Source organism: Anabrus simplex, chromosome 1, assembly GCF_040414725.1.
Source record: "Anabrus simplex isolate iqAnaSimp1 chromosome 1, ASM4041472v1, whole genome shotgun sequence".
NCBI lineage: Eukaryota > Metazoa > Arthropoda > Insecta > Orthoptera > Tettigoniidae > Anabrus > Anabrus simplex.
In genome coordinates this window covers 1,543,091,642-1,543,104,779 of record NC_090265.1, presented here as the reverse complement: position 1 = coordinate 1,543,104,779, position 13,138 = coordinate 1,543,091,642, and the positions used below count along the sequence as shown (strand labels likewise).

Below are 13,138 nucleotides of genomic sequence, written 5' to 3'. Positions count from 1 at the left end.
AAATGTCATAATTACCTTCTTGTCCGCTTTAGTTTTGATTAAAGTCTTGATGGTAAATATCTGCTCTGCACAGGACCGTCCTTTCCTGAAACCTGGTTGGTATTCCCCCCCAACTCTTGATCTATGCTATTCTCTAATCTATTCTATTCCATTCTGGAGTGCAATATCTCGTACGCAACTGACAGGAATGATATGCCTCTATAGTTGTTACATTAGTTTTGTCTCCTTTATGTAACTGGTGAATGATGGTGTACCATTATGTTACAGTTCAGATGTAAATATGAAGGATAAAGGGATAGGCAAAATGGCGCACTGCAACTTCAGGCAGAATATATATATGAAAACTGTCACCGATACTCAGATCAACTGAAGTTGATAAGGCATGGAGTTGCAATGGCCATGTATAAGAACGTTGAGATGGAAAAGATATTGTTTCAAAAAATAACTGAAACCTAATTCATTCTTTACGCGTAGGAAAAAAATTGCACTACGAAAAAAAAAACATCGGAGAAGAAGGAAGACAATCTGTCATCACCGCAGATTGAAAGGACAATTTAAATATAAGATTGAAGAAGAATTGTATGCTATATAGCATAGAAAGAGAAATTGAAATACGGAAAAGATCCGATATAGCCGAATTTAAACACTGGCTGAAGGTGATATTGAGACCAATGTGGAAAAGCAGTAAGAGGGCAAAATTCCATATTTCAGACAATATAGTTCATAGAAAAGAATTGGATTAGCAACTGAAATCCATATTAGCCTGGGAAAGATATATTTACTAATAAGAAGCTGTATCCAGATAGGAATAGATATGCAATTTTAAGTAGCATCAATAATAATATTTTAAGAGGCTAAATGTTGATTTCTACTTTCATGAACAACCATAACATCATGGAATCCACTTAAGCTGATGGAGAAGATTACCTAGGATGCCATAACGAAGTATAGCAGCATCAATGCATTGGGACCAGAGATGACGTCTGGAGAGGTGGTAACCAGCCGTATGGGGAGCACATGTAACATCTGAGAAGAAGGAGGCAGTTCCAGAGGAGTGACGAGATACGAGATAAGTTTCTTATTTAAAGGTATTTACAGCATTAGGTAGAAATATTATCTTTCAACAAAATTCTCATTCAGATTTATTCTATGTGCCATATTCTAACCATCAATAGCAGATCTCAATCATAAAAACCACGAATATTTATTTTAATTGATATGTATATTGACATGTGAAGTAGTCTCCATGGCTCAGGTGCCAGCGTGCCGGCCTCTCACCGCTGGATACCGTGGTTCAAATCCCGGTCACTCCATGTGAGATTTGTGCTGGACAAAGCGGAGGCGGGACAGGTTTTTCCCCGGGTACTCCTGTTTTGCCTGTTATTTTTCATTCCAGCAACATTCACCATTAACATTTCATTTCATCTGTCAGCCCTTTATCATTGCCCCAGAGGAGTGCGACAGGCTTCGGCAGCTGGCACATTTCCTATCCTCACCGCTAGATGGGGCTTCATTCTTTCCATTCCTGACCCAGTCGAATGACTGGAAACAGGCTGTGGATTTTCATTCATTGACATCTGAAGTGATGTGATGTGGTTATGTTGATGCTTTTAGCGAGTATATTACATATCGATACACGATACCAATCTACTTGGGAAGGCTATTCAGTTATGATCCAGAAAACATCGGAAAAAATGCATGTTATATAAGACATAGATGAGCTCTAGGGGACAATTATATTGACAAACATGACCACGCCAATAAGAATTAAAGAAAGAGATGGATCCTACCTGAATTATGTGAATATTGCAGAAGTAATATCGTCGAGGGAGATTATTATCGTAATAAATGAGATGTTACAAGGAGGAATAATGAAATGAGAAGAATGATGGCTAAGAAGAGATGGATTTGAATTGTGTATTAGTGGAAATATTGAGATTTAAGCGTTTATGGTGGGGCTGAGTCGAAAAGTTTGGATTGGGGTCCTTGGAAGGACATCTTTGGAGATTCACAGTTCAGTAATACTTTAAAGTATTTGGCCAAGTGTTCCCAATTTCATTCGTTGTTCAGAATAAATTTACTGGAATCATTCTTGAAGCATTATTATTATTACTATTATTAACTTTATTGGCCACAATGGACCGTTTGAGTCGTTCCGTGTTCACTTTCTCTTTGAAGGTTGTACCGTATGGGTCGCGGGATTCCATTTGTTTCAATTGTAATTTTCTTAATTTATCTGAAAATTTGAGATTCGTAAGAAGGGTGTTTATTTTATTGTTGTTTTCTGCACGTTTATCTTTAGTCCAGCTGCGTTGGGATCTTTCTGGATTTCATGGATCCATTCACTGTTCTGTCTTCTTTCCAAGATATCTCATCACTAGTTGTAAAATCCAGTTCGCTGGCAATTGCAAGATGAGAAAGAAATACAAGATTATTTTCTTCACTGCGCTGGTAATTGGGTCAATCTTTCTTTAGACAGTTTCATTAGGAAGGATTCTCCAGACTCCTTCAACCAGGTATTTTTTATTTATAGAAGTTCCAATGATTCTTCAATCAGTTTTGAGAAGCGATTAGTTCTTTCGTTTTCAATTCGGAACAGGGATTCGCAAGTGTAAGTGGCTTCCGGGAGAGTTACGGTTTGACAGTGTTAAATCTTAATGTCTATTGACAGGCATTTCTTATTATACATCGACCAGGTTAGAAAATGGGTATTACTTTCAATTTGTTAGTTCTATTTTTCCAGGTTTCTTTCTCGTTTAAGTTGTGTGTGATGATTTCTCCGAGATATTTCAATTGGAGAACCATCTTAATTTCTTTATCATTTAGGAAGATATTTATGCTCAGGGGTTTAAAAGGACACAATTTCAGTTTTCTCAAAGGATATTTGTAAATATGATATGATGATTATGATGATTGTTGCTGTTTAAAGGGGTTCTAACAGCTAGGTCATCGGCCCCTAATGGTACGAGGTGTAACAAAATGCAAATTAAAACTTCAAAATGTATCCAGTGACTAGAATCTAAAATGAATGGTGATGAGAAAATGATTGTGAAACAAAAACAATCAGTGAATCCAATTCACAATGTCTTAATCATTGGGATGATGCTTATTATCTGAAGGGGTCCAAAAGCCAGGTCACCAGCCCCGCTTAACAGTACTACTCACTAATAAAGCAGAACCATGGTGTTCCCTTTATTGTGGTACTAACCACAGGTAACAGACTCATGGTGTTTCTCACATGGTGATACTAATCACAGGTGATGTAGACCCATGGTATGTCACACACAATGGCACCACTCGCAGTTAACACAAACCCATGGTGTTTCACGCATAGGGGCACAACTAACAAGCAACAAAGACCCATGGTGCTCCTCCCACAGTGGGACTAATCATAGGCGCTGGTATTCCCATGGCATTCATCACTTGGTGGAACTAATCACCAGCCACGTATACTCAAGGCGTCACTCACGTAGTGGTACTAATGATAGGCAAATCAGACCCATGGTGTATTGCACATTATGGTAATGTCCACAGGCAACACAAGCCCAGGGTGTTCCTCACATAATTGTATTAATCATGGTGGTCAGCCAAACCTGTAGTGTTTCTCACATAGTAGTACTAATCACAGGCAACGTAAACCCATGTCTTTTCTCATTAAGTGGTACTACTCATAAGTAACACAGACCCATTCTGAACAGAGTGGAAGTGACCAGTGGAATACGCATGACCTGTATCATAAGCAACACTCAAGAGCCATAGGTTCCTCAACATAATGGTACAGCTCCTATATAACGTAGACCCTTGGTTTTCTTTCGCATGGTGGTACTAGTTGCAAGTAACATGTATAACGTGTTTATTACATGTTTTGGATATATATATGTTTGATTGACAAGCATATTTGGACATTTGTATAAAAACGCATTTAGATGCGTAATTGTATTTGTCGACGTTAAAGTAATTTAATGTAATTCGTGATGCGATCTACCGAATTCTTGGTAGTACGCATAATTGACGCTGGGCACTAGAGATCGATCTGCGAGTATCACCTGGGCTGCACTGTGGTGCTATCTGGCCGTATGTGCGCTACTCCCTACGTCGTCATTTGTCGAGTCGATTGTAAAGCAACAATGTTTTGAGTGTCGTTTGTTCTGCTTGGATTGTTGCAGAAGACATGTCATAACCTGGTCACTGATGGAAGAATTAAGACAAACTATGTAAAGAAAGGAGAGATGATGCCAATATTTGACCTGGGTTGATCTAATTGCCATCTAGCGATTGCGCCGAGTTTTGTTGTGGTTTTTCCAGGTCTCGTATTCTTATCTATTGGAATAACTGTAAGTAGCTACTCAATATTTTATTGGTCGCCTGGATTTTACTACAGTGATGTCTTTGAATATCAAGCATAACTAGTTCGGACTGAATTAAAAATCTATTGAAGTCATTGAAATTATTCAACTCAGATTATTAATCAAGATTTTAAAATGTGAAAGGCGTTAGTTCATCATGTACTGGTGTTAGACATTATTTTCGGGGCTCTAAGTCAATTAGCTGGAAACATTTTGGTTTCAATAACCTTCTTTGTAAATCATATTGAACAGAGGTAAATCTTGCGGAAATTAAATGTAAACCAAACGAGTTGGAAATTGTTTCTGGTGGCTATCCGGTAATTCTTTGGCAGCCATGTTCATTTTCCTTGGTCACATGATTTGGTTACCATGGGTTACAGTTTGTAAACTTAAAAGGGGGTGTGGCCTCTACTGACATTAGAACATTTAAGCTTCGATGATTGAGTCGTGATTGTTCGTTTTGATGTCGTGGACTGCATTTTTTACTTTAGTTGCCTGAATCTGTATGCAATACCGTTTTAAGTGAATTGATATTCTAAATTAATACTGACTTTGGGTGTTATTACCTTCGTAAGAGTATTATTGTGTGTTTTCCTTCTGATGTCGTATTATTTTTGCCTTGTGACAGTTTAATATTTGCATTTCTTATGAGAGTATAGGAAGTCATGGAGAAACAATTCTCTACTCAACATTAATCTGTAATATTTCTAAGTTATTCATCTTATTTAAACTAATTAATTATTGGCGTGAACATTATGTTAAGCTCAATTTTAATTTTGAAATAACTTATTATTTCATTTCTTGGAGACATTGATGTATGTATAGTAATTTAACTTGGTTGACCTTTTCACTATTCATTTCAATTTTGAAAGAAATTTCAAAACTTAATTAATTATTCATTGTAATTTTGAAAGAAAATTCAGAACTTACTCATTTTAACTGATTGTAAAATTAATTAAAATTTAATTCTGGAAGTACCAACTCAGTATATTCGATTTATATTTTTACCAATCCACCTGACCTCAGAGCCCAGATTGTTTTAATTCATTCACGCTTCCACCTTGGGACTGTTTTGGTAAGTACATTTGCTTCTCTTGTGATTTTATTCATGTGAAGGTCCCATGTTGTCCAACAACTATCGCTAGTGAATACCTTGGAGATATGTTATACATGGACCCATGGTGTTCAGCACGTAATGGTACTTATCACAATTATTCTCATGGTTATAATTTAGTCATCCCTTGGCCGCCCCTTTTAGTTGCCTCTTACGACAGGCAGGGAATACCGTGGGTGTAGTCATCTCTGTCCCCCACCCACAGGGGGTTATTTCTAATTATATATATATATATATATTTTTTTTTTTTCCCCCGAGACTGGTGATCTAATGTAGTGTAAAACAAAAGCTAAAGGTTTCCACCTATTCAATACTGTTTGTTGCAGCCTTAAAAAAATTACATATATTTGTGTATTTCACCTTGTCTTTGTGATGTGCAGTCTTCCAATTGGAGGAAAGCTGAGAGCTTGCACAGGAAATGTGATTGTGATGAGTGTTTTTAAAATCTTTACTTGTCTTGAATTTCATGCTTGTTTCACATATTATATATTTATTTATTTTTGTCTTGCCTTTACTTTGATGTTGACTGATGGTCTCGGGTAAGACCGAAACAAGTTTCAACAAATATATGTAACTTTTTATAAGGTTACAACAATAAGGATTGAATAGGTGGAAACCTTTAGCTTTTGTTTTAATCTATATTGCTCTTCAATATGGATTAATACGAAAGTATATTAATTATCATATTAATATGACTGGTGATCTGGGCACAAACTTTTTCCAAAAAAGGGCTAAGAGAGAGAAATCATCTGCAAATCCAAGGCAGTTTGTTCTTATGTGGGTTTTACTCCAATTTTGATTTTAGGTGAGTTTTCCTTTTCCCAAAGTTGCATGATCTAATCGAAAGCCATACTGAAAAGCAGTGGAGGTAATCAGTCACCTTGTCTAAGGCCAGTTTTTATTGCAGAAGCTTTTGACACTTCTTCCCTAAACTTCTAATTGCAGGGTACCGTGAAAAAAGTCTCAAAAATATCCAATTTTGCTCCTGACCACTAACGCTGTAGCTAAAAGTAAAAGAACAAAATTAAAAACAATAAACAGAAGGAAATTACAAAACCAGATATAATTCACAAATACAATACGAAAAAGGGGGAAGTAAATGCTTCAGATATGTTTTACACCTACCTGGATGAGAGGCGCACATTGAAATTTTGGAAGAAGGTAGTGTTTTTCATCATTGCCAGGATGGTGCTAAATTCCCATATAATCTATTAAGAAAATACCTCCAATAAGAAAATGACCAGACTACAGTTTATTTCTAGCATTATTGAGGATTTAGAAATAGAATGGAAAAGTCACAGAAATCAACTCCCTGCAGCAAAAAAAAAAAAATGTTCCGCAGGAGGGGCCTTGTTAGAAAAATTACCCAGTAGAAATATAAAATGCTATGTAGTATGTAGTAATAAGGATGGTGGACCAATAAAAAGGTCCAATATTGCATGTGCTAAGTGCAATAAAGGTCTTCATGGTTTGTGTGTACGACTGCATAAGTGTTGAGAGGTGAAAGTTCGTGAAGTGTAAATATGTAGATATAGTGTATATAGAGTAGTGATCTGGAAAAATATTTGTTTTTAGATGAACTATTATTCTTAAAACAGTGATACAGTAGAAGTCCGATATAGCAAGTACGGCATATAACGAGAACTCCGCTATAGCGACCATTGTTTTCTGTCCCTTCAAAATTCCTATATTAAACTGTGTATTGTCCTTCGGTTACAGCGAGAGCCCTATCACTGACGCATCCGTTATTACGAGCGATTAAGTGCGCACGATTTTTTCCGTTACCGATATTTATGCACCCCGGCGATGATATTGCATGCGATCAATTACCTTCGGCATAGTTTCCTCGCTATGTGCACTAGCGAGTTCTCTCGTCGACATTCGAAGGAGATGTCGGAGTAGATTAGTAATACCCGTCGACTGCTGTTCCGTAAAGAAAATTCAAAATGAAAGAACATATTTTCATAATAAATGCGTAAATAACGTGCCCGATAACGGTTGTTAACTTGTTAAAAATTAAGGCTGACTAAATGACCACATAATTTTGAGGCTAAATACTGCAATTAAGAATGGGATACACCTCGAGATATGGCAGAGTGCTTAATTGATTTCAGAGGTTAGTTTATATTTTCTTGCGTCTGGTTAAATTACGGAAAGGCTATTATGAAAATTTATAGCGAGAAGGTTATCATTTCTCTACCGGCGCTTGAAGTGTGTTTTCATCATACGTATAGTACAGTTAAGTTTGGATAGAAGACGCCGTTTGAATAAGAAAACGGCAACGTTTGCAACAAAATGCGATCGATCATCTTTGGTACGGTATAGTTTTCTCACTCTGTGTATTTGCGAGCTCTCTCACCGACATTAAAAGGTGATATTGGAATTGATTAGTAATACCCGTCGACTGCTGTTTTCTAAAGAAAATTTGAAATGAAAGAGGATAACACATTTTCGTAATAAATGCGTAAATAACGTGGCCGATAGCAGTTGTTAACTCGTTAAAAATAATGACTGAAGTAAACGATATCTTGATTTGAATGTTACATATGGAAATTAAGTAAGAATGTGATACACCTCAAGATATGGCAGGGTACATAATTGATTTCAGAGTATATATCATATTTTCTCGCGTCTAGTTAAATTTCGAAAAGGCTATTTACATGTAAATTTTTCGCGAGTAGGTTATTTCTCTACATGCGTTTCAAATATGTTTCCATGATACATATATGGTTACGTTAGGTAATGCCGTTTGAAGAAGAAAACTGAAGTGTTTGACACAAAAACCTCTGGAGTGATACCGTATTTCTCCAAATTCAAGTCTTTTCTTTCTCAGAATCTCATGTGAAAACTCAAGGGTTGTCTTGCATTCGCAGCCTAACAGCAAGTTAATGGATACCACTGGCAACTACCATGGTAAATCACGCTGCTTCTCTTCACACGCACACAAAACTCGTTGACAATAAACGACCGCCTCTTTTCTATAGCCTACATACTAGCCGTGACAACCGGTTGTACAGTGCCTGTGTGTAACGTCACTGCATCTCAGGAAATAGTGAAGTGAGTATGGTGTTCTATTAGCTTCTACAAAAACGTTTCTCAAATCTGCAGAATGGCATCAAAACATGCGAGCCTTTGAATTCTTAGAAAGGCTATGGCTACTCAGTAGCAGAGTTATAACGTGTTTATTGTACTTGACGCTTAGTAAAATTAAGTTTTATAGACAGCAGCAATATTTTCGTGATGGATATTCGTATTGTAGAGACGCATGGAATAGTTATTGCTGCCAAATTTTCAACGGGTTCTGTTCTGTATTATGATGCCAATTTTAAGTTAATAGTCCTTAAAACCGCGGGAAAAAGAATAATTGTGCAGCCGAAAAAAAAAAATGGCATGACGAAAGTTAATGTTTGGTGTCTAAATATGCGTAGGCCTACTGTACAACAAAGGCATTCATATGATTTTACAAAGTACTTTTTGAGCCTGATTTAAAATTTTTGAAGGAAAAAGTGGGGTTCATCTTGGATTCTGAGAAATACGGTACTATATTTTTTCAGAATGAAATTAAACACACACTTTCACATAATATTGGAATTCGAAAAATAACAAACAAGTAAGCCGTAGTGTGGAAAAGCAAGTTTTGAACAAATTGATTGCCGTTTCATACCGATTTTAATGTATATGGAGGGGGGGGTTTCCCGACTTTTATAAAAAAATCTGATATAACTAGAATCCGTTATAGCGAGTAAATTTTCTGCCGTTATGAATTCTCGCTATAACAGACTTCCACTGTATTTACAAACTAGTAACCAATGCATCAGTGTGCACACGAATACCAAATTTAGGAGAGTACAATCAAAATACTGGGATGTACAGAGATCCAAATTTTAATTTTAATTGTTTTCAAAAATTGCATGAATCATTTTTCTTTCACTGGGCACTATGAATTATTTTCGTGATGTTAATATGATGAATGAAGGGAGGGATCACTTAGCTACAAGAAAATGTAAACTACAATGAAATATAGGATAGGATAGGATAGGCTTTTTTCTTCGGTGCTCCATAATTGTCATTTTCTCTCAGGCAATCTTAGCAAACATGGCAGTAAGGGAGCTGGCACTAAGAAGGTTAATATATTTACTTCTTTAATGTCCCTTATAACCAATAACTGTCCTGACAGACATCGTATTGTAAAAATTGTATCCTGCATTGCCAGAAGCCAAAGACAAAACTGTTAAAAAAAAATTTTGAGACGAAATGCAACCAATGTCCATTGGTAGTGAGGTGTTATTTAAGCATTAGAAATCAAACAACTAACGAACTATCCCATACTTGTCAATATGTGGGACTACACAATTTCACACCACCTGTGGGCAGGAGACACCCAGGATAAATGTGGACAATTTAGAAATCAAACATCACTAGCATGTTCTCATAGGATCCTTTGCATTTCTGTTTTGTCATAACTAGGGCCCGGATTTATATGCACTAACAAACCTGAAAATGTGCATGCAAATATGCACTAAATAGTTAGAACATATGCACGGAAAATAAGGAAATATGCTCTTAAAAACCTGCAATTTTTTTCACTTACCTATTTACTGGTATCATTTATTGCAAACAGAAGCATCACAATAGGTAACTAGTAGTCTTCCAATGTTTTCTGGAGACAAACTATGTCCATTGTCCGTCAAAATGAGTTTATAGGCTGAGAATGATCGCACTACATCAACTGACGTGATTGGACAGTACTTATACAGGGGCACAAACGTTTTGGAGCATAAATCTGGCAAGGATACCCTAGTTCCACTCAAGTATTGACGAACTTAATCTTCTTCAGTCCTGGGTTCGAATTCAACACCTTTTCTAACTTGCATTTAATCTCGTCTCCAATATCGCCTGGAGCGGAATTCAATGAAGATGCAGCTTTCTCAACAAGATCAAGTGATTCGTGGAGGGGAGTACTAGAAGATTCTAAGCTCTCAATGGCTTTAGGAAGTTTAGAAAAATGTGCACGAATGAAATTCACATCTTGATAAATAGTAGCGGTTGCAAACACAACTTTTGCATCACGGACACACACAATATGTTCATCTTCAAGTTTTGTAACCACTTCTTCCACCTCATTAAAATTTTTCTGTTAAATTGATACTGCAGATAACCATGTCCCCCACCTAGTCAGGACAGGTTCAGGTGGCAAAAGAACTTCAGGTAGACAATCTTTGTAGAACTGGACACGTGCTGGTGCTTTCAGAAACAGTTTCTTCCCACATCCAATTAAATTGCTAACAGCTAGAAACTGTGCGCGTATATTTCTTCTGCAATGCGGTGTAATCCGTGCGACAAACAGGTTACGTGTATGAGTTTTGGATAAAATACTTGGAGGGCTTTTGCTGCTTTCAACATATACGAAGCTGCATCTGTGAGCAGTACAAGCACTTTACAATAATTATTCTCAATTTCATATGGCCACAATAGTCGCAGAAAACCATTTACAAATCTTGCTATTGTGCTATGGTTGGTTTTCTCTAGTACTTTACAAGCAAGAAGACGCAGCTTACCGGGTTCGTCTGGATGTAACAACTACGAAATTTGCTATGTAATGGCCACATGAATCCGTTGTCTCATCCACCAATATCCAGACACAGTTCCTTCTGATATCAGAACGGATCAATTCCAGGGTAGATTCATATAGCGGAGGTAGGTAATTTTTCCTAAGAGTTAATTCATCTGGTATTTTTTTATTTACACAATATATCTCGAGAAATGATTGCAGAACTGGATTGTTTAATTTATTCCATGGAATGTTGCTGCATACGAAAGCCCTACAAAGATCATTTGAAAATATATTAAGAATACAGGACTTGGGCTTTATCTGCGTTAGAAGTAGTTGTTGTGGCGTGCTGTTCTCCGTTGCTTTAATACTGTATGTGCAGTTGTTTTTGAATACTGTTCAAGTTGAAATTTCTTTTCACATTTCACTTCCTTTGAGCAAACTTGACAGTAGGTACACGATGACACCATCTGTTGAATAGTCCCTATTACCCGACACCCACTGATTTAGTAAATCTCTTCTGCTGCTCTTTTCCTTAGGCATTTTTAGAAACTAACACTTTTAAAAATGAGATGCAGGACATTAAAATGGAACATAATTAGTGAACTGAAGATGCTTCTGTCCTGACCAAGTGCCCAATCCCCTGAGATTATTATCTGCTGTGGCAGAGAAAGGAATTCAGGGAAGCCCAGCCTGCCTACCCACATTTAAGCTATCTGTTGCCATTGTCAGTTGTGAAAGTAAAGTGCTGTTACACAGAGTCTAAAATACCAACTAGTGAGGGATGCACATAAAATAGGCAACTAGCTAGGGATGTTCAAAACAGATTTATTTTTGTAGTTCTTGTAATTGTCCTTAAATTCAGACATTATGTACCGTAATATGCTGTTATGTCTAGGATATGCACTAACCCTCAAAATATGTCAAAATATGAAATTGCATATGCATTTTTAAAACATCTGGGCCCTAGTCATAACATAAGTAGGGACTTTAAAAGTTACTTAATATAGCATATATAAAACTTTACCTTATTGTTAGAATTCAAAAGAGTGAGCACATCACCCTTCTTCATAGATACCTCACGTGGGGACTTCTCTGTATAGTCATATAAAGCCATTACACACTCCTTGCCAGAAACATCAACCACTGGTGTCTCTTGTTGCTAGAAATAGAATACACTTTAATCAGTCTGTAGATCTAAACATATTTTGTCATACTAGTACCAGCAGAAATACAAGTCTGGTAGTACTAACCCGACAAGATTGAGCTTGTTCCCTGAGAACAGATATTGTGTTTCCAAAAGCCTCCAAGTCAGAAACAAGAGCTTCATGCTTTTTCAGTAAAGCTTCACTGGAATCTTCATCCTTGCCAAAGTCAGAATTGCACACAATAGGTTCTTTCTCCTTCATCCAGGATTCAGCTTCATTAGCATCAGCAAAGTACTGATGCGCCTGCAGTGAATCTTCCAAGTCTTGCTTTCTCTGCAGAGAAAAAGACCAAAACTCAACAACCGTCAGCATGGAAGAACAAACAAATTAGTATTTTCTCACCTTCTTAATTCATCATTGTAGATGTTACTTCCTGTAAGGGGCTTGGGACATAATAAAAGTAGGTGAAGTCAGTCAACAAGTATATTTGTAACAATCATAATTATGACTAGGATTGGGAAGAAAAACTTGTGATATTCATGTAACAGTCAAACACAGTTATGAAACGTGAAAAAAAAAATAAAAAAATTTGAAGGTATGAAGGTCTTACCATGATTCATCTTTATGAAAAGAAGAATAAGGCTTTCATATCCATATAGCATCTCATATAACGTGACCCAAGATAGGCTATTGCTGAGGAGTAGAGCCTGGATTCTTATGCAATTACCAGGGAACGGATTTATATGTATTAATAATTAATCAAATATGTATGTGAATATTCAGTTACCTGGCCGGGACATTCCGCTTTTGTAATCGAGTAGACCGTACAGCCAGCGATTCAATGCCGAGTATTAATTTGTGAAAAATTCCTACAACAAATGTTCCACCTTTACACTACCTTAATCGTCTTTATTGATAAGACTACATTAAAATATATTAGTGATACATGTTTTGTCCCGCTTTCAAGACATCTTGTGCC

General features: G+C 36.7%; 1 protein-coding gene across 4 annotated transcripts in view; it reads right to left on the bottom strand.

Moving 5' to 3' along the window:
• The window catches only part of alpha-Spec (alpha spectrin), a 459,851-nt gene that overhangs the window by 246,824 nt on the left and 199,889 nt on the right, over positions 1-13,138 (bottom strand). For all 4 annotated transcript variants that reach the window (XM_067138066.2, XM_067138067.2, XM_067138068.2 and 1 more), the window contains exons 17-18: positions 12,265-12,492; positions 12,039-12,173 (exon numbers count right to left, since the gene is read on the bottom strand). In XM_067138066.2, coding sequence (XP_066994167.1) covers positions 12,039-12,173; positions 12,265-12,492 — 363 coding nt within the window. The remainder of the gene's footprint in view (positions 1-12,038; positions 12,174-12,264; positions 12,493-13,138) is intronic.